The 20,198-nt window shown below is 54.2% G+C and overlaps 1 protein-coding gene across 9 annotated transcripts in view; it reads left to right on the forward strand.

Moving 5' to 3' along the window:
• PDE4C (phosphodiesterase 4C) overlaps window positions 1–19,379 on the forward strand; it is a 30,765-nt gene extending 11,386 nt beyond the window's left edge. For 4 of the 9 annotated variants that reach the window (XM_085012305.1, XM_085012304.1, XM_021083502.2 and 1 more), the window contains 14 exons: window positions 8,321–8,509; window positions 9,068–9,104; window positions 9,192–9,265; window positions 9,547–9,599; window positions 9,875–9,987; window positions 10,068–10,161; window positions 10,962–11,125; window positions 11,318–11,416; window positions 12,194–12,358; window positions 12,445–12,544; window positions 13,453–13,607; window positions 16,629–16,751; window positions 17,277–17,459; window positions 17,983–19,379. In XM_085012305.1, coding sequence (XP_084868431.1) covers window positions 8,321–8,509; window positions 9,068–9,104; window positions 9,192–9,265; window positions 9,547–9,599; window positions 9,875–9,987; window positions 10,068–10,161; window positions 10,962–11,125; window positions 11,318–11,416; window positions 12,194–12,358; window positions 12,445–12,544; window positions 13,453–13,607; window positions 16,629–16,751; window positions 17,277–17,459; window positions 17,983–18,375 — 1,942 coding nt within the window. In that variant the 3' untranslated portion in view covers window positions 18,376–19,379. Of the gene's footprint in view, window positions 1–4,935; window positions 5,195–5,535; window positions 7,407–8,320; window positions 8,510–9,067; window positions 9,105–9,191; window positions 9,266–9,546; window positions 9,600–9,874; window positions 9,988–10,067; window positions 10,162–10,961; window positions 11,126–11,317; window positions 11,417–11,887; window positions 12,079–12,193; window positions 12,359–12,444; window positions 12,545–13,452; window positions 13,608–16,628; window positions 16,752–17,276; window positions 17,460–17,982 lie in introns of those variants that run through there. The other 5 variants (XM_021083504.2, XM_085012308.1, XM_021083503.2 and 2 more) reach the window with 5 other exon arrangements.
• Window positions 19,380–20,198: the final 819 nt, after the last annotated feature.

Here is a 20,198-nt window from a genome sequence, read left to right on the forward strand (position 1 = left end):
ATGGGATGTGTTTGGGTATGTGTCTACGGGTTACCTACATGCTGTGTTTTTCTCCTTGTCATGCCTGGTGTGTGGCTGGGCATCTGATCTGACCCAGCTGGGTGTCTAAGTGTCCTCCAGACCCTGGAGTGTTCTTGAGTGTTTGTGGGGTTTGTGGCCACTGGCAAGCAGCCAGGGCCTGCTGTCTGCTATGCTGGGGGGAGGAGCCTCCTCTATAGCCTGTCCTGTACTCCCCCATCCCATGTCTCCTGCTGTCAGAGAGAAAGCCTCTTGGGGAGCCTGAGCACAGGATGTTTCTTCCACAGAAGAAAGAATGGGGTGGGGAAGAAGGGAGTACAGATGGGGGAGGGGCTGCTCCTAATTCCTATGAACTGAGGGAGGGGGCAGAATAAGACAAAGACAGAGAGAAACACAGAGAAACTTGGGCTTTAGAGGGACCAGTCAGCCCTCAGTGCTGCTAAGGCAGACGGTCCTGAAGTCCCAGGCCCTACTTGAGTGGGAGGGGAAGGTAAATCTGGCCAGACATAAAGCCTGGGTTTGAGGCCAGATTGGGTGATTTAGGGTGAATTGCTTTCCTCTCTGGACTTTTATCCTGCCTTAGCCCATGGATCTCCCAGTGTCAATGGCTTCTTGATCAACAAACCTGGCCAAACATCTCAGCCTGGCTCTCCAGCAGCCCTGGTTGGTGTCTGGGGCCAATGGGCTTCCAGTGCCAGGAAGGGTTGGATTTTCCCAGGTGACCCAGCAGGCCCCTTATCCCCACCCCCCAAGCCCTCAGCTCCTCCTGCCCTCCCTCCCAGTGACTTGTGATTTTCCATCTTCAAGAAAGAAAAAACAGAGTCTAGCTTTGGGCCCATCTAGCGGGGGAGAATCACATAGCTCCGGATGGCGGGAGTGGTGAATTTTGTTCTTGTGAGTGTGCATGTGTGTGTGTGTCTTGCCCATGCATATATGTACAGATGTCGTAGGAGAGGATCAGCCCTCAAGGAGGCTAGGTTCAAGGCCAATGTGCTGTGCATCTCCAAGCAAGCGGTAGTGGTGGTACTTCCCTGACCGTCAGTGTCATCATGAGATACAAACATAAACTCTTATTTTCTGCATTTTTTTTCCCGTCTTTTTAGGGCTGCACCCTCCAAATATGGAGGTTCCCAGGCTAGGGGTCCAATCGGAGCTACAGCTGCTGGCCTACACCACAGCCACAGCAACACGGGATCTTAGCCACATCTGTGATCTACACCAGAGCTCATGGCAACACCAGATCCTTATTCCACTGAGCAAGGCCAGGGATCGAACCTGCATCCTCATGGATACTAGTCAGATTTGTTTCTGCTGAGCCATGACAGGAACTCCATACTTTCTGCATTTTGTCATGAATTGTCTATATAGGAGCATAATCCTCAGCTATGGCGCTCCTCCCCACCACCCCAGGCAGATCATGTGGGTCTGGGAGGGTCTGAGTGTTGTTCTGCAAGCATTTATTTAGCACCTACTGTGTGCCAGGCCCTGTATTGGGGAAACAGCCCAGGGACAAGCAGGTGCTCATATGCTAATGGTAGAGACAGACTGACACCAGCTGGAGAAAACACAGAGTGATCTGTGCTGTGATGGAGAGAGATCGGGGTGCCATGGAGGCCAAAGGAGGCTTCTGACCCAGCATTTGGGGGTAGAGGATGAGGAAGGACTGCTTGGAAGAAGTGACATCTAAGCTTAGCCTGAAGGATAAAGAGAAGTCAGCTGGGAGGAGTGCAGGGAAGGGTATGCCAAACAGGATGAACAGAACATGCAAAGCCTCAGATTCAAGAGGATCTGGTTATGAGGAGCTGAACACAGATAGTGTGGCTGGAGGGTGGGAGGGGAGGCTCTCTATTCATTTCACAAGCATTTACTGAGCACCTATTGTGTGCTGGGCACTGAGGGCACAACTGGGAGCAAGTTCCTGCCTTTGAGGGGCTAGGGGGCAAGGCAGAGACAGATCAAATAATCATGACAGTCAGTGTGATATTGTGCCATTGAGAGGAAGGTGCTCTGAGAAGATTTGCTTGTCTGTCCAGGGAGGGCTTCCTGAAGTGGGTGGTGCTTCAACTGTGACCTGAAAGACCAAAAGTTAGCAAGGGAAGAGCATTTGGGCAAGGGCATGGGGATAGGGCTGAGCCTAGCTGCTTCCAAAAATAGCAAGGAGGGAGGGGCGATGAGGCTGGAGTGGAGTGAGCTGAGGAGTGGGGCCTGGGGAGGTGTGGATTCAGAAGTGCAGGCAGTGGGGAGCCACAGGAGGATCTGGAGCAGAGGAGGGTGAGACCCAACCCATGTGAGCATCTGTACATGTGATTCATCCTCCACCCTCCTCTTTCTATCCAAATTCTTCATGAGAACTTGGGCAAGTCCTCTCTCCTCTCCAGACCCTGGTATATAGCTCTCTGTAAAATGGGTGGAACAGCACCATCTCACTGGAGCCACCTGGTGGCAGTTGAGAAAACTGTTTGCCCAGGGAAAAGGGGCTCAAATGGGGGAAATGGAGACAGTGATGTGCTAAGGGTGCTAGAAACGGCTGGGCACTTCCTCGGGTCACACAGTATGCAGGGACAAAGCCAGCGTGAGACGAAATCATGTCAACTCTTCCTTTAGCCTATGCCCCTTCCCAGGCAAAGCTTGGGGTCTTCCAGAGTCAGGCAGACCAGACTTAAAAGCTGAGGCTTGGCTCTGTGGCTCAGTTTCTGCATCCAACAAGTTATCAATAATGCATTACTGTTATAATTGGTTATAAATATTTTAAAATTGAATCTATCAATGAAGCACTAATATTAAAATATTAAAATTATTGATGGGCGTTCCCTTGGGGCACAGTGGGTTAAGCATCTGATGTTGTCACTGCAGTGGCTCAGGATGCTGCTGTGGCATGGGTTCGATCCCTGGCCCGGGAACTTCCATATGCCATGGGCACAGCAAAAACAAAACAAAAACAAAAGACTACTGATAAAGCATTAATGTCAGAGTAGCATCTGGGACTGTAGATGGGATGGAGCCAGTTAAACATTAAGAGGGATGGGCACAGGCTGCAATGCCTGCTGGCCTAGGCTTGAATGACCTTGGGCAAGTAATACACCTCTCTGTGCCTCAGTATCCCCATCCAAAAAAGGGGAATAATAGTCCCCACTTTACAGAGTTGCTCTGAAAATCAAATGACTTTTCACAGCCCTTGGCTCAGCACCAGAAGAGCAGAAAGCGCTCCGTTTGCATCCATGTGTTGTTTAGTCTTAACCTTCCATTTTTTGTTCGTGAATTCAGGGGAGGGACTGAATCTCCCTGTGCCTCAGTTTCTTCTTGGGGACAAGAGAGTATTGTGAGCCTTTCCCATGGGGCCGAGGTGGTGTCAAGGCTCCTTGGACCCAGCCCCAGTCTCTCCACCAGGCCAGTCCTGGTGACCTCTATCCCCTGGGGACCAGCTATAATTAGGTCCAGCCACAGCAGCCACAGATGGTATTTTTGTCTTGGGGACAGCGCGTCTGATTCCCACCAGGTGTCCGGTTGCAGAGCCACAGGAACAGAAGGGGGTTCCCAGCCAGACCCTTGAGACTCTCTGTCCTCCTGGGCCCCAGTGTAACCCTTCTTTGAGCCTCCCCTTTCTCATCTATATGATGGGGACCATAGCATGATTGAGATGTTAGGGGAGGGTCAGGGTCTCCTCCCTGTAGAGCCTTAGGATCCCCCATTGAAGTCCTGATCTCCAAAGTTGTATCTCACATTTCCCCAGGATTGCCAGAAACCTGAGTGGCATTTGTCTGGGGACCCCAAAATGGGTGCAGTCCCCAGGGGGGTTGTTATCCCACAGCAGGACACAGTCGGGCCCTAAGCTTCTGTGTGGCCTCATTTGGGAGGCCCAGGCTTCCTGGGCCTTTGTCGCTTCCGCCTGAACTGTGGGTATTCCAGGTCCTGCCTCCCAGTGTGATACTCTTCAAAGGCTTATTGCCTTTTAATGTAAAATAAAGCAGGACCACCAGACCCCAGCAGAGCCCCGAATGTCTTCCCATGCCCCAGACACCAGAGACAAGGCTTCTCTTTTCAGGGGTCTTTTGGGGGTCAGGGGCGGGGGGTGGGGGTGGGGGGGAGGCAGCTGAAGTGTCACAAGACGGAAGACCTGGCAGGAGGCAAGTGCGGATGTTTGTGCAGTGGAGACAGCAGAAGGGAAAAGATCCAGAGACGGGGCCTGGGGAATGTCAGAGCAGGTGCGGGTTATGTGAGGACTTGGGGAGGGGGACCCGGGTGTGTGTGTGTGTGTGTGCTGCCTTAAAGTGAAGAATTTTCCAATTACCACCCTTCTCCAAGTCTCAGTTTCCCCACCTGGCAAAGAATTAAAGGTTCATAGTTTATGTGAGGACTTGGGGAGGGGGACCTGGGGTGTGTGTGTGTGTGTGTGTGTGCGCGCGCACTGCCTTAAAGTGAAGAATTTTCCAATTACCACCCTTCTTCAAGTCTCAGTTTCCCCACCTGGCAAAGAATTAAAGGTTCATAGTTTCTGGGTAGCCTCTTGGTGGCCCCGGCCTCAGTTCTCTCCATCTGGAAAATGGGTAGAGGGGGTTGAAAGCACCATGTGGGATCTGGGCAGCCCCTCAGCAAGCTCTGCATCTGGGTGACTCCCTGATAATGGAGGGCACTTCTCTTTCTGACTTCCCTCTCTTTTTTCAGCTAAGCTCTCAGCAGAGCGAGCTGCACTAATGGAGGACATGCTGGCAGAGGGAAGTGGTATAAGATGAGGTTTCTGAGCTCCCCAGAGAGAAGCAGAGTCACGGCTAGCTCGGTGCCTCAGTTTCCCCATTTGTCCCGATGGGGGCGTCCCTGAGCCGTCCCACTGTGAGGCGGGGCGGGTGCGCCTTCTGCCCTCTCCCTGCCGAGCCCCGCCCCCGTGGCTGTCCAGAAAAGGTCTCTGCGCAGCCCGCGCTGGGTCCAGCCTCCACGCGGTCTTCGCGATGCAGGGTCCCCCTGCGCCCTCCCCGGCCCCAGGGCCCAGCTCCCCCCGGGGCTCCCCGCGCGGCTCCCCGGGGCTCTTCAGGAAGCTCCTGGTGAACCAGAGCATCCGCCTGCAGCGACGCTTCACCGTGGCCCATCCGCTGTGGTGAGGCGAGACAGTGGGCCTCGCAGGGGTCATCGGAACCGCCGGGCTGGAGGTGGGAAGGGCAGAGTCAAGGACAGCTGGGACCAGGTTAGGGGTCAGGGCCTAAAAGCTCTGCCCCTCTTCCCTTTGTCGGTATCTTTCCCTGCCCTATCTCTGTCTCTTATAGTTGGTGACTGTTTCTCTCTCTCCATCTCTGTTTCCCTCCACCCGCCTCCTGGACACGTGCCCAAGGGATCAGCCGTCTGTCCCTTTCCAGCTGTGCGTCCTGGAGCAGGACGGGCTGAGGCTCACGTCCCCTTCTGACTCTTGCCAACCCAGGACAGGCGAGCTGAGCGTCCCAGCGGTAGTAGAGGCGGGAGGGTCACTCCTCCCCTCGGTCTGCCCCCACCATCTGTCCCGGCGCCAGCAACGGATGGCCCGGTGGTCTCACACTAAGCCCTCGGTGTCCGCGGAGGAATACGGGATTTGATGGGGGCCTTTGAGTCGGGGTGTTCGCGGTGTAAGAGGGTTTGTTGCAAGTTCCAAGCTTGTGAGCTGACCCGCGCTGAGCTCGGCTCTGTGCAGCCCCAGTTGGTTGAGTCCTCCAAAGATTCGTTCCATCGCTCTGGGTTCGAATTCCGACGCTTCAAGAAGTGACTATGACTTCCGCGGTTGCGGGGGCGAGGCTGGGATTGGAGGTGGGGCTGGTGGGCGCCGACTAGGTCTGGTAGTCGCGCTCAGTTCGTGCCGCTTTTGCATCCACTTGGTAATTTGGCACCTGGTGGCTCAGAGACTAAAGGTCCTTTCTCCAAGGTCGCATGGCCAGTACAGCTGGTGGAGGGGGTGCAGTCGTGATCGTGGTCCCTGATGGCGTCATTTCAGGCCAGGAGTGGGGTCCCGGGTCCGGGAGAGCGCCTCCAGGGTCTACAAAGATGGGTCCCTGCCGAGGGATCAGGAGTGAGCACAAGAGCGTCGAAGACGTCGAAGGCTTGAGGCTGGAAGAGGGCGGGTCTCTCTGAGGGCTTCGTACCTCAGTTTACCTGTCTAGCTGCTGGACAGACACGCCGTTCCCGCAGTCCGGGCCACCTCCTCCCCGCCGCCCACGTCATGAAACCACCGCCTGACCTCGCCGCTCTCGGCTAAGTTTAGAGCAGAAAGAAAAACAGCTTCCCCCGCAGCTGGAACACCCCCGGCTCAGCTCTTAACTCTCGATGTTCACTACTTGGAGTCGAACCCAGCACTCCGTGGCCTCTCCTGGCCTCAGTTTCTCTATATATCCATAGGCGCGCTTTCCCAGAATCTTTGTTGAGAGAAGAGGGAGCGGAAGGTTGTGGCCAAGCCCTTGCCTCCTCCGAGCACCGGCTTAGGGCTTCCACCCTAGCCCGCCCCCAGGAACGTCTCTCCGGGAGTCACAGCGCCCACTCCAAGGCCTGGGAAGTGCGAAGAAGCCCCGCCCCGGGGGACGTGACCAAGCGGGAACTCAGAACCCCTGGACTTAAAGGCGTCTTCAGGAGCCTCGGATCCCGAACAAAACCAAGAGCGATCGAACATAGCCGAACACGCCCGAACCTACCCGAGTAAGGCCGGACTAAGCCGAACATGTCCGACCTGGCCCGAGCACCCCGCCGGACTTTCTTGAAAACCTAGTACGGCCAAACAGAGCCGAACGCGCCCGAACGCGCCCGAACGCGTCTGAACCCACCCGAGCGCGGTCGGATGTAGCCGAATTCTACCGGACTCACCCGACGGAACTCCACTGGAAGAAGCCCAACCCTGTGTGATCACACCCAACTTCGGCAAACCCCGCTGTGCTTGACCGAGCCGGACCGAAGCCAGCTGAACTGGACAGAATCCTGCCGAATTCCCCACTCCCAACCCTGTTCAGAGCCTTTGGGCAGGCGCCAGTCCCAGCCTGTGGACTCGGATGGGGTGACCTGGCAGGGGACCAGGTGGACACTGGCCCTTGGCCAGCAGTCCCATGTCTAGGGGTGGCCCCTAGGGTCTTCCTGTTTCGCTTCTCCTGCTTGCTCCCTTTTCAAAAGCCTGTGACCCACTTGCAGCCCTGGTGGCAAACTCCCTCTCCTGCACTTCTAGCACCCTCCCCCGTCTCTGACTTCTGACTCCAAAGGGGAGATGGGTTGATCCTCTCTTATCCCGTCGGGGTGTTGTTAGAAGGAGAGAAGGGGCTGAGAGATGGAAGGGAGGACTGAGGATTGCCTAGAACAGGAGAAGAATGGTACTCGGGGCGGAGGGTATATCCTGTGCAAAGGCCCTGAGGTGGAAGAGAACAGGCAGAGCGTTCGGGACCCAAATAAAGCAGGTTAGGGCTCAGCGGGCTGGAAGCGTGGTTGATGAGACTGGGGCGGGGCCGTGTGGACTGAGGGTGGGGACCTGGATCTGGGGGAGATGACAGTGATCCAGCAGGTAGCCAAAGCTGGCTGGGAGTTGGCCCTCTCCTGGGGCTGGGAGCCTTGGAATGTGCCGGGTTTAGGACCCAGGTCCTCTCCCAAGAGGAGAGCCCAAGAAGTCGTTTCCAATCCCTGTGAACTTACCCTGTGACCTGAACCTCAGTTTACTCCTTAGAAATATGGGTGCCCAGGGAGCTCCCACTGTGGCACAGTGGCCTAAGGACTGACTGCAGCTTCTCCTGTTGCTGCGAAGTTGTGGGTTTGATCCCTGGCCCAGCACAGTGGGTTAAAGATCCCGCGTTGTGGCAACTGTGGTCTCAGCAGCTGTGGCTAGGATTCAGTCCCTGGCTGGGAACTTCCATATGCCCATGGGTGCAGCTGAAAAAGAAAAAAAAAAAGGGGGGGGGAAGAAATATGGGGGCCTAGTCATTCTCCTCAGGTGCTTGCTTGTAGTTCCCTAAAACTGCCCTCTGGGATGAGATCTACCACACCCATATTAGAAACAGGGTGGTTGATATCCACAGAAAAGCTGAGACCTACCCATGGTCACACAGCCTCTTAGGGATAGATCTAAAACTCAAGTCCTGGAGTCCAGATTAGTAGTTCCAGTAGAAAAGGCTCTGGGTACAGAGGTGGAGATGGAGGCGGTGAAGGGCGTGGCTCCCTGAGTGGGGGGTGTGGCTGTGGGACAGATGGACCATTTGGTGGCTATTCCTGCCCAGCCCTCTGTGTGGCCCCAGGGAGGATGTTACAAAACAGATATAGTCCATATCTTGGCATCCACATGCCAGGATCCACGACTCTGACTCTGCATCTTTGCCTCCAGCTTTGACCTGGAAAATGGGCTCCCCTGTGGGAGAAGCACCCTGGATCCTCAGGCCGGGTCTGGCCTTGGCAGAATCATCCACTCTGCCCAGCACAGCCAGAGGCGGGAGTCCTTCCTGTACCGCTCAGACAGTGACTACGACCTGTCTTCCAAGACCCTGTCCCGGAACTCTTCCGCGGCTAGCGACCTGTGAGTCTGGCCTGAAGCTGGTGGGATAATACCTCCTTGTACCTTCTTCCATCCTTTATTCCCCCACTCAGTACACCTCCTTCAAGTGACCATTTGAACTGGGCTTTGAAGTTTACATAGGAGTTTGCCAGGCAGCTCACTTATTCAGTCAAGAATACAGAGAATGATATTTCTGTGACCCTCTGTGTTTGACTTTGGGCCGGGGTTGGATGGCAATCCAGAAACATTAAAACCAATCAACAGCAACTGAACAGACACCTTGATTTGAGCTCCCTTGTAGTCATAATTTCCTGCCTCTACTAAGACTGTTTCCTCCTGGAACTCAGGTTCTCTATTTGTGAGATAGGGATAAAGTGAGTGATTGGTCAGAGGGACTATGGCGGCTTTCAGAGAAGAGTCGGGTGAGGAGAGCCCAGGAACTACCAGGGGGATACCCAAAAGAGGTGTCAGGACAAGAGGACGCGCTCAGCTGAGGGCGCAGTGTGGGTAAAAGCTGGAAGATAGGAATGCGTGGGAGGGCTCCTCCTGACCGCCCTTCTATGTCTGGTCTACCCGCAGACACGGAGAAGACCTGATTGTGACGCCCTTTGCCCAAGTGGGTGCCCACCCCTTCCTTCTCCCGTGTGCCTAGCGGGCAGAGCGGAGCCCTCCTTTCCAGTGCTGACCAGCCCGCTCCCGACAGGTCCTGGCCAGTCTGCGGACGGTTCGGAGCAATGTTGCAGCCCTTGCCCACCTGCAAAGCGGTGGGACAGCCAAGTACGCAGAGGGAGGGGATGGGGCGGGGCCTTGCGGAGAGAGGCGGGGCCGAGAACTGGAGAGGGCTGCGCAGGGCTTGTGAAAGAGAAGGGCAGAGCCTGGCGGAGAGGGGCGGGATCAGAAGATAAGGCGGGCCAAGCAGAGGCGGCAAGGGCGGAAAGAGCTCAGCAGGCAACTCTCAGGGAGGGGACGCGGCAGAGGGCGGAGGGGTGGGGCCTGGAGGGCTTGGGGGCGGGGCCATATCGATGGGGCGGGCCACTCCTGAGCGGACTGTACTGCAGGCAGGCATGCGTCGGGAACACCCCGTCTGGCAGTCAGCCCCCTCCACCAACAGGTAATGCTCTTGCTCCAATCCCCTCCTTCTACTGTGGGACAGCTGTGAACTTCCTCTCTAGGGCGACCTCCTCAGCTCATGAATCCTGAGGTGGTGCTGATTGTAAACCACTCCCCCTCCCCGTCCCCCAAATACCCTTGGTGATGAAGAGATCCTGGGGTCCTGAGTGGCCTCGCTGGGAAAGGCTCCAGGATCCAGATGCAGAAATGGGAGCAGGAAGGGCGCTGGGTGACCACGTGGGGGTGGGGCAGGACCCTGACCAGCTTGGCCCCCAGAGGAGACTGGGCAGAAGTTGGCTTTGGAGACACTGGATGAGCTGGACTGGTGTCTGGATCAGCTGGAGACACTGCAGACGCGGCACTCGGTGGGGGAGATGGCCTCCAACAAGGTGAGGAGGGCGGGAACACTGAGCTCACTCGCCTCTGTCCACAGTGCCCCCATCTTCACTGTTCTCACCTTCCCCGGCAGTTCAAGCGAATGCTGAACCGGGAGTTGACTCACCTGTCTGAAACCAGCCGCTCTGGGAACCAGGTGTCCGAGTACATATCCCAGACCTTCCTGGGTGAGCTGTGGTGGGTCGCTGCTTAGGTCACACTGTAGAGATAGGAAGATGGAGGAGAAAGAAAGACTTCTACTACAGACCACAACAGGGAAAGACAGAACCGGACATGGACACCCCTAGCCCCATGGGGCAGGGCTGGACCAGAGGGAAGAACAGAAGGAACTTCCAGGAAGAGGGGGACATTGAAGTTAGGATTTTGAAGCATGAGTAGAAGCTTACCAAGGAGGAGCTGGAGGGAATTGGCTGCATCTCCAGCCTGGGAGATGGAAAGGACTTTTTTTTTTTTTTTTTTTTTGGTCTTTTTAGGGCTGCACCCGCAGCATATGGAGGTTCCCAGGCTAGGGGGTCTAAGTGGAGCTGTAGCCACCGGTCTACACCACAGCCACAGCAAAGCCAGATCCAAGCCGCGTCTGCAATCTACACCACAGCTCACGGCAATGCTGGATCCTTAGCCCACTGAGCAAGGCCAGGGATCGAACATACAACCTCATGGTTTCTAGTCGGATTCATTTCTGCTGCACCATGGGAACTCCAAGGAAAAGACATTTGACTGGGGAAAAATAGTAAGTTACAGGTGCCCAATTGGCCATGTCCAACAGAAGGGGTCACTGAGGTCAGCCTTGAACAGAGAAGAAGGGTAACTATAGGCCAGATAGCACTTGACTCTGGGATTACATTGGTCAGGGTAAAAAGGATATTGGTTCATCTCGAGACTTGGCAAGGTGTGGTACCTGAGGCCAAGCAGGCCAACCCTAGCAGGTGAATCAGCTTCTCTGAGCCCTACTCTGCTCCATCCACAGACCAGCAGACTGAGGTGGAGTTGCCCAGGGTGACCTTCACAGAGCCCCCAAGGCCCATGTCTCAGATCAGCGGCCTACATGGGGTCCCCCACAGTCCCAGCATTTCTGCAGCCACTGTCCCACGCTTTGGGGTCCAGACGGACCAGGAAGGGCAACTGGCCAAGGTGGGTTTCCAATGGGAGTGCTGAAATCCAGATTTGAGTCCTGGCTCTGTGTGAATACCCTATCTCGGGCCTCAGTTTGCCCATCTGTATTGTGCCTAGGTGGGGCTCAATGTAGGATCTGAGGCCTGGGGAGGAGGTTCCAGAGTCTGGGGAAGCTAAGCTGGAGTTAAGCTCTAATCCTTCACATTTCAGGAGCTGGAAGACACCAACAAATGGGGGCTTGATGTGTTCAAGGTGGCGGAACTAAGTGGTAACCGACCCCTCACAGCCATCACATTCAACATCTTTCAGGTACCTCTCCTGCCCTTGGCTTCCTACCTCAGGATCTCAGGGGACACCGATTCTTCAAATATTCCCTAGCATCCCTGAATGAGGTCATTTGAGCAGGGCGTTGAAGGATGAATAGGAGTTCAATAGGTTTATTTATTTATTTTATATTCTTTTCTTATTTATTTATTTATTTATTTATTTATTTAGTCTTCTTATCTTTTCTAGGCCCGCACCTGTGGCATATGGAGTTTCCAGGGCCAGGGGTCTAATCAGAGCTATAGCCGCCGGCCTACGCCAAAGCCACAGCAACACCAGATCTGAGCCACGTCTGCAACCTACACCATAGCTGACGGCAAGGCTGGATCCTTAACCCACTGAGCAAGGCCAGGGAATGAACCCGCAACCTCATGGTTCCTAGTCAGATTCATTAACCACTGTGCCATGACGGGAACTCCTTTTTCATTTATTTATTTTTTTTATTTTTTATTATAGTTGATTTACAATGTTCTGTTAAGGAGTTCGGTAAGTTTAAAATGTCTTTGCTGATTGTCCACAAGTCTCAGCCTTGGGCCAGGCCTGAAGAGACCCAGTTTGGAGGGAACAACTGTGGGATCAGGGATGAGCCAGAGGGGAAGGACAAAGACCGAAGGAGGTCAGAGGGAGATCAGGGAGGGCGTCCTGAAAGAGGAGGCACTTGAGAGATGGATAGGGATTCAGAAGGAGAAAAGGCATAGGAACAGTGTGTGCCGCCACCCAGAGGCCGAGACCCTGACGGGGGGTGCGTCTGTAATGGACCAGGAACGGGACCTGCTCAAGACATTTCAGATCCCAGCAGACACGCTTGTCACCTACCTACTGACACTGGAGGGTCACTACCACAACGACGTGGCCTACCACAACAGCCTACACGCCGCCGACGTGGCCCAGTCCACACATGTGCTGCTGGGCACACCTGCACTTGAGGTAGGGCCCTACAGCTACAAGCTGTCCTGGTGGGTGCAGGGTGCAGAGAACCTGCCCCTCACTTTTTATGCTCCGTGCCCACTCAGGCCGTGTTCACAGACCTGGAAGTCCTGGCTGCCATCTTTGCAAGCGCCATCCATGATGTGGACCATCCTGGGGTCTCCAATCAGTTTCTCATTAACACCAGTGAGTTAGAGGGCTGGGCCCAGCCACCACCTGTCAATCAAGTGACCTTAGGTGGTCCCATCCCTGTTCTGAGTCTCCCTGTTTGTGAAATAGCTGCTACACTCTTCCCTCCCTAAGGTGCTCAGAGCAGGTCCAGGTACACACAGTAAAAACTCAATAAATGAGAGAATTAAAAAAAAAAAAAAAAAAGCAACCGAGATGGTCTTGGCCCACTGAGATTTTTTTTTTTATTTTTAATTAAAAAAATTTTTTTTGTCTTTTGAGGGCCACACCCACGGCATATGAACGTTCTCAGGCTAGGGGTCTAATTGGAGCTGTAGCCACTGGCCTACACCACAGCCGCAGCAACACGGGATCCGAGCCGCGTCGACGACCTACACCACAGCTCATGGCAACACCGGACCTTTAACCCACTGAGTAAGGCCAGGAATCAAAACTGAATCCTCATGGATGCTAGTCAGATTCATTTCCACTGAGCCATGACGGGAACTCCTGGGCCCACCGAAAATTTAAAGTTATGATCCTTTGAGGTGTCAGAAAAACAGCCAACACGTAATTATTGGGCAACTCTTATATACATCCCTAGAGAGCTGGAGATAAGAGTAGGCCCTCTTTTGAGGATCCAGGGGCTGATAGGACACAGACTTATTAGTTCATTCAATGAGCACTGTGTCCTGCCATGCCAAGTCCCCCAGGCAGTTGCCATTCTTGAGGAGGTAGAGCTGAACACAGATGCCCCCCAGCCCTATAGAGTTAGAGCAGAGCCACTGAGAGAGACATTCCTAGAAGGCTTCCTGGAGGAGGGGGCATTAGAGTTGGGGCTTCAGTGCATGAGTAGGAGTTTGCCAAGAATTCACAAAATTGGCCTTTGGGTGGGCAGGTCTTGAGGCTTTCCACTTCCCCCACAGACTCAGAGCTTGCTCTTATGTACAATGATGCCTCCGTGTTGGAGAACCACCACCTGGCTGTGGGCTTTAAGTTGCTGCAGGTAGAGAACTGTGACATCTTCCAGAACCTCAGTACCAAGCAGCGGCTAAGTCTGCGCAGGATGGTCATCGACATGGTGAGACCACAGCGATGGATGGGGTGGGGCACTCCTGGCCTGTCTGAGGGTTCAGTTGAACCAGGGCATGTCACTATTCAGAGCCTGAGCTTCCTGATCTGTAAAATAGGGCGATGACTGGAGTTCCCGTCTTGGCTCAGCGGAAATGAATCTGACTAGCATCCATGAGGACGCAGGTTCGATCTCTGGCCTCAGTGGGTTAAGGATCCAGTGTTGCCTTGAGCTGTAGTGTAGGTCACAGACATGGCTAGGATCCTGTGTCGCTGTGTCTGTGGTGTAGGCCAGCAGCTGTAGCTCTGATTGGACCCCTAGCCTGGGAACCTCTATAGGCTGCAGGTGCGGCCCTAAAAAGACAAAAGAAAAAAAAAAAAATGGGGCAATGACCGCCCAAGCCCTAAGTGGGGGTGACTGGATCCTTGGTCAGGCCATCATGTCCTGGATGTAATTCACATGTGAGTGTTGTGGAACGTGTTTCTGGGGTTTCAAGTGCAAGTTTTTCTGAGCCTTAATTCTGGGCATTTGATACTTCTCAAGTTATGAGACATCATAAACATAGGTTTTAGGGTCTTGTGCCTCATTCATTCATTTAACAAGCATTTATTGAGCACCTATTGTGTGCTTGTTCTGTGCCAATGGCCATTAGAGTTCTGGTCTTTTTTTTTTTTTTTTAGGGCTGCAGGTGTGGCCTATGGACGTTCCCAGGCTAGGGGTCTTATTGGAGCTGTAGGAGTACCTGTCTTGGTGCAGTGGTTAACGTATCCGACTAGGAACCATGAGGTCACGGGTTCAATCCCTGCCCTTGCTCAGTGGGTTAAGGATCCGGTGTTGCCGTGAGCTGTAGTGTAGGTTGCAGACGCGGCTCGGATCCCGTGTTGCTGTGGCTGTGGTGTAGGCCAGTGGCTACAGCTCTGATTCAACCCCTAGCCTGGGAACATCCATATGCTGTGGGAGTGGCCCTAGAAAAAGGCAGAGACAAAAAAAAAAAAAAATTATTGGAGCTGCAACTGCTGGCCTATGCCACAGCCAGAGCAACGGACAGATCTGAGCTTCATCTGCAACCTACACCACAGCTCACAGCAACGCTGGATCCTTAACCCACTGATCGAGGCCAGGGATTGAACCCTTGTCCTCATGGATACTAGTCGGGTTTGTAACCTGCTGTGTCACAATGGGAACTCCGAGTTCTGGTCTTTCTGAAACTCACAGTCAGTGGAGAGTTGACATATCGGTGAGAGCCATGATTGGACATCCATAGACAGAGGTATGAAGGGGACCTGTAGGCAGAGCTCTAAGGGGGGAGTATGCTCAAAGTTGGGGAGGGCTTCCTCAGGAGGGAACACTGAAGCAGGGGCCTTCGGGGTGTGGAGGATCATGGGGTGGGGAGGAGTGTTCCCTACAGAGGGAACAGTATGTGGGGAGGGCTCAGAGGAAACCAAGGCTCCAAGTGAAGAGGAACTAAAAAGTTTGGTGAGTCAAGGAGTTCCTTGGTGGCTCAGCAGATTAAGGATTCAGTGTTGTCGCTGCTGTGGGATGAATTCAATCCCTGGCCCAAGGAACTTTTGCATGCTGTGGGCATGGCCAAAAGAATAAAAATAGTTTGGTTCAGAAGATTTGGAGCTTTGGACCATGGGCACCCCCAGCAGGAGCATCATTTGGGCCGGGAGGTATGGGGAGAAATTTTGAGACTTCTGCCTGATACTCAAAAAAGCCTGTGGGGGAGTTCCTGCTGTGGCTCAGAGGAGACAAACCGGACTAGTATCCATGAAGATGTGGGTTCAATCCCTGGCCTCACTCAGTGGGTTAAGGATCCAGCATTGCTGTGGGCTGTGGTGTAGGTTGCAGACTCACCTCGGATCTTGCCTGGCTGTAGGGTAGGCTGGCAGCTACAGCTCCGATTTGACCCCTAGCCTGGGACCTTCCACATGCTGTGGGCTGCCATTGGTGTGCCATGCCATTCCTGGGCAGGGACCACATGAGTCTAGCTCAGTGACTTTTATTTACTTATTTATTTATTTTATTTATTTTTGGCCACCTTGTGGCATATGGAGTTCCAGGGCCAGGGATCAGATCTGAGCTACAGTTGCAACCTATACCACCACTGCAGCAGCGCCCGATCCTTTAACCCACTTTGCTGGGCTGGAGATTGAACCACTGCTGATCCCTTTATGCCACAAGGACAACTCCAGCTCAGTGACTTTGAAACAGCTGGGCTCAGGCTGAACGTCCCTCCCAAGGGCAGCCACAGGGAGGTTTGGAGAGCACCAAGTTGGGTCCCTCGTTGCTTCAAGTCCACTTGTGGCTCCCATAACCCTATACCCTACTCCTCTGTGAGGCCCTCACCACCCTTGTCACCCTCACTTGCTCCAGCCTTAACCGTCTCCTCCATGTTCCTCAGCTTATTCAGCCTCAGGGCCTTTGCACCTGCTGTATCATCTGCTGGGCCTCTCTGCTGCCCTCAGGCACAACCCACCTCAGCCCCCAGGTTTTCTCTCCCTCCCCCATGCCCTGCCCCACATGTAGATGTGCCCCACAAGCCTGACAACCTTGGAGAAGGGTCTATTGACTCAGCCTCTTTTGTGAGGTGAGAATCTTGTTACATCCCCACACCCCCATTTAAATTTTTTTTTTTCTTTTTCTTTTTTAGGGCTGCACCTGCGGCATATGGAAGTTCCCAGGCTAGGGGTCAAATCAGAGCTGTAGCTCCTGGTCTTGTGCCACAGCCACAGCAATGCCAGATCTGAGCCTCATCCGCAGTCTACACCATAGCTCATAGCCATGCTGGATCCTTAACCCACTGAACGAGGGCAGAGATTGATCCTGCATCCTCGTGGATACTAGTCAGGTTCTTAACCCACTGAGCCACAACGGGAATGCCCACATCCCCCTATTTGACAGATGAGGACACTGAGGCTCAGAGGGCTGAGGGTCCAAGGGTAGCATCTGGGGGTGGGGTGGGGTGGGGAGGGAGGGATGGGGCAAGCACTACCTCCATCCCTGACATTCTCCCTCGCTTGTCCCCAGGTGCTGGCCACGGACATGTCCAAACATATGAATCTCCTGGCTGACCTCAAGACTATGGTGGAGACCAAGAAGGTGACGAGCCTTGGTGTCCTGCTGCTAGACAACTACTCTGACCGCATCCAGGTATGTGGCTGGGCCAGCCCTGGGGCCTTGGTTTCCAATGGCTCTCATTTAGCTGCACTTATGAAGCACCAACTTGAAGAAATGGAGGCACTTCCACTCACGTGCCTGTGCCTTGGCCACTACTCCCCCTCCTGGGCCTCAGTCTCCTCACCTGCAAGATGGGTGTGTCGCAGTTCCCGTCATGGCTTAGTGGTTAATGAATCTGACTAGGAACCATGAGGTTTCGGTTTCGATCCCTGACCTTGCTCAGTGGGTTAAGGATCCCGCATGGCTGTGGCTGTGGTGTAGGCTGGCAGCTACAGCTCCGATTAGACCCCTAGCCTGGGAACCTCCATGTGCTGTGGGAGCAGCCCTAGAAAAGGCAAAAGGACAAAAAAAAAACAAACAAAAAACAAACAAACCCAAAAAGCAAACAAAAAAAACCCCCAAAAAAGATGGGTGTGTCCATGACGCCAGCCCAAGGCAGGCAGGCACCAGTCCTGGGGGTGGCCTGGCCTGAGCCCTCCTGAGCCTCTGTCTCACTAGGTCTTGCAGAGCCTGGTGCACTGTGCCGACCTCAGCAACCCCACCAAGCCGCTGCCGCTGTACCGCCAGTGGACAGACCGTATCATGGCCGAGTTCTTCCAGCAGGGTGACCGTGAGCGCGATTCAGGCCTGGATATCAGCCCCATGTGTGATAAGCATACAGCCTCTGTGGAGAAGTCCCAGGTCTGAGAGGGACTGAGTCGAGCTGGTGGTGGGGGGCACTGCGGAGAGAGGAGGGAAAGGAATGGCTGAGAACCCCACAAGTCCTGGCTTGACTCCTGGCACGCACATGAGGGGATGTGGCCTAAGGGTCTGTACTTAGAGTCAGGCCTGGGATGTATTCCCTTTGGGCTGCTGGAAGAGAGATCTTCACCTGTAGAGTTTCAAGATACCTGTTTTGGGTGACATGGGGTGTCCTACAGGGTCTTCCAGTCTGGGGGACACATTCACCCAGCCCTGAGGCTCAGTCAGGGCTGAGATGGAGAGACAGGCTTAGGGGTTGGAGGTGCCTAGAAGGGGCAGGGGAAGCTTCCTAGAGGAGGGGTTATTTGAAGAGGGTTTTGAAGGATGAGTAGGAGGTGGGAAAAATGTCATTCCTGGCAGAAGGAACAACCTGGGTAAAGCTCTGGAGGCTGGACTTGGTCCAGGTTCCACAGTAACTCACCACACAGCAACTTCTGCCCCCCAACTCTGTATCACTGCACAGGTGGGTTTCATTGACTACATCGCCCATCCACTGTGGGAGACATGGGCTGACCTGGTACACCCAGATGCACAGGACCTGCTGGACACTCTGGAGGACAACCGCGAGTGGTACCAGAGCAAGATCCCCCACAGCCCCCCTGTGGACCCTACCAGCCCCAAGCAAGGTGGCCCTGACAGATTCCAGTTTCACCTGACTCTGGAGGAGGCAGAAGAAGAGGAGGAAGAGGAGGCAGGGGCATTGGATGGGGAGGTCTCGCAGTCAGCTGACACTGAGCTCTTGTCCCCCGAAGACAGTCCAGACCCTGGGGCCCTACCCTTGGACGATCAGAGGACTGAGGGCAAGCCGTGCGTGGACCATAAGGGCAATGTGATAGCTGAGACTTTGGGCACCTAACCGCCCCTAGTGGATGGGCAGACTTTCCAAGAAGAGGTCCCAGGTGGCCCTTGCTTTGCCTTCCCCATTCACTGAGGGAGAAAACTTTTAGTTACAGGCAGGTCTCAGGGTTGAATTAGAGGCACCTGGCTGTGGTTCACTCTGACCCTGGGCTTGGCTGAGAGAGCTCTCCAAGGAGCTGGGCTGGGGGCAGCCTCTTCCAGGGCCCTTGAGTGCTCGCTCCTGGACTTTCAGCCCTGGCGTAGAAAGGGGGTGTTTGCCAGGCCCCTTGTTCTTCTCCAGTGATCACTCTTGAGCCATGTCCATCACTTAATTCTTTCATTCTTTAGTAGATATTTGCTGTGCACCTACTATGTGCCAGACCTGTGCCTGTTATGTGCCTCTGGGGTAGCCCGACACAAGGAGGTGGGGAGTCGCCTCGAGGAGATGCCCCCCTTCCCCAGACTCCTTCATCTGCCAGGCAGCTCATTGTAAGAGAACAGGAATTTGAATGGAGGAATTTGCAGCACCAAAGCTTCATCCAGACCCAATTCTGGCTCTGGAGCTCCGGGGATTGGGGAGGCAGGGCCAAGAAAGACAGGGTTCTGTGTCAGGGACTGCCTCTGAAAACTGATTTAGCCTGTCACCGCTTGTGCTTTGGTTGTTGCTTTGAATCACTGTAGTGTCTGTCTTTAGGCCTAAGGATCCTTGTTCTCCCTGGTCCCAGGACCCCCTGCAGCCCCCCTCTTCCCTCTTCTAGAATAGCAACAAAAGCACAGAATTCTCCCCCATGGAAGGTCACTCCACCTCCTGATTCTGAGGCTACCCCAGGCTCTCCATAGGGAAAAGGAGGCCTCTGACACTTTCTTGCAAGTCACAGCCCCTTCTGGGCCTCAGTTTCTCCTTTATGGCCCCCTCCTGGTACCTGGGTAAACTTGGCTTGGAGGGTGGTGTCTGTGACCTCCGTGAAATATCTTAGCAATTTGGGGCATTCTCTGGGGTTAAATAAACTTTATTACCAAAAATTAGTACCGTGCCCATTTCACAGATGGGGAAACAGGAATGGAGAGGTCCGGTGGCCTGAGGGCTCACGACCCTGGGGTTGGGCGCCCCCTGGTGGCGGGAGGCGCGGAGGGGAGGCGGGAGATTTCTCCTCGCTTTGCCGGAAGTCTCTCCAGCGCAGGGCTTGGTCCACATCATTCTGACCCTGCGGGCCTGGCACAGAACGATGAGGCGACTCTGCTCAAGTCTCAGGTTCACTTGCGCTTCCGGAGCCCTCAGTATCCCCCACCCTCGCCCCAAGCCTTCCTCCACACCGGTCCGAAGACTTATACATGACACATGTAATCGCAGCAGCCCCCGGCTCCAAAAACAGCTAGCTTCATGCCTAAATAATTTCATTAGTAATTCCATTCCACTGAGAATGCATCATCATTATAATTAATGATCAAATTCCACAGAGGGAGAATGAAAGGGCATCTGGATCACGAACTTGGTGCATTTCCTTCCAGACTTTTAAAAGGCAGAGATTTATGGGATTTATATTTATCTTTTTTTTTTTTTTGCCATTTCTTGGGCCGCTCCTGTGGCATATGGAGGTTCCCTGGCTAGGGGTCGAATCGGAGCTGCAGCCACCGGCCTACGCCAGAGCCACAGCAACGCGGGATCCGAGCCACGTCTGCAGCCCACACCACAGCTCACGGCAACGCCAGATCCTTAACCCACTGAGCAAGGGCAGGGATCGAACCTGCAATCTCATGGTTCCTAGTCGGATTCGTTAACCACTGCGCCACGACGGGAACTCCGGGATTTATATTTATAACATTTTTTATTCTTACCCCTTT

Source organism: Sus scrofa, chromosome 2, assembly GCF_054392235.1.
Source record: "Sus scrofa isolate SSC_HxYL_T2T_F1_AM1 chromosome 2, Sscrofa_HxYL_maternal_Yorkshire_Landrace_v2.0, whole genome shotgun sequence".
Classification (NCBI taxonomy): domain Eukaryota; kingdom Metazoa; phylum Chordata; class Mammalia; order Artiodactyla; family Suidae; genus Sus; species Sus scrofa.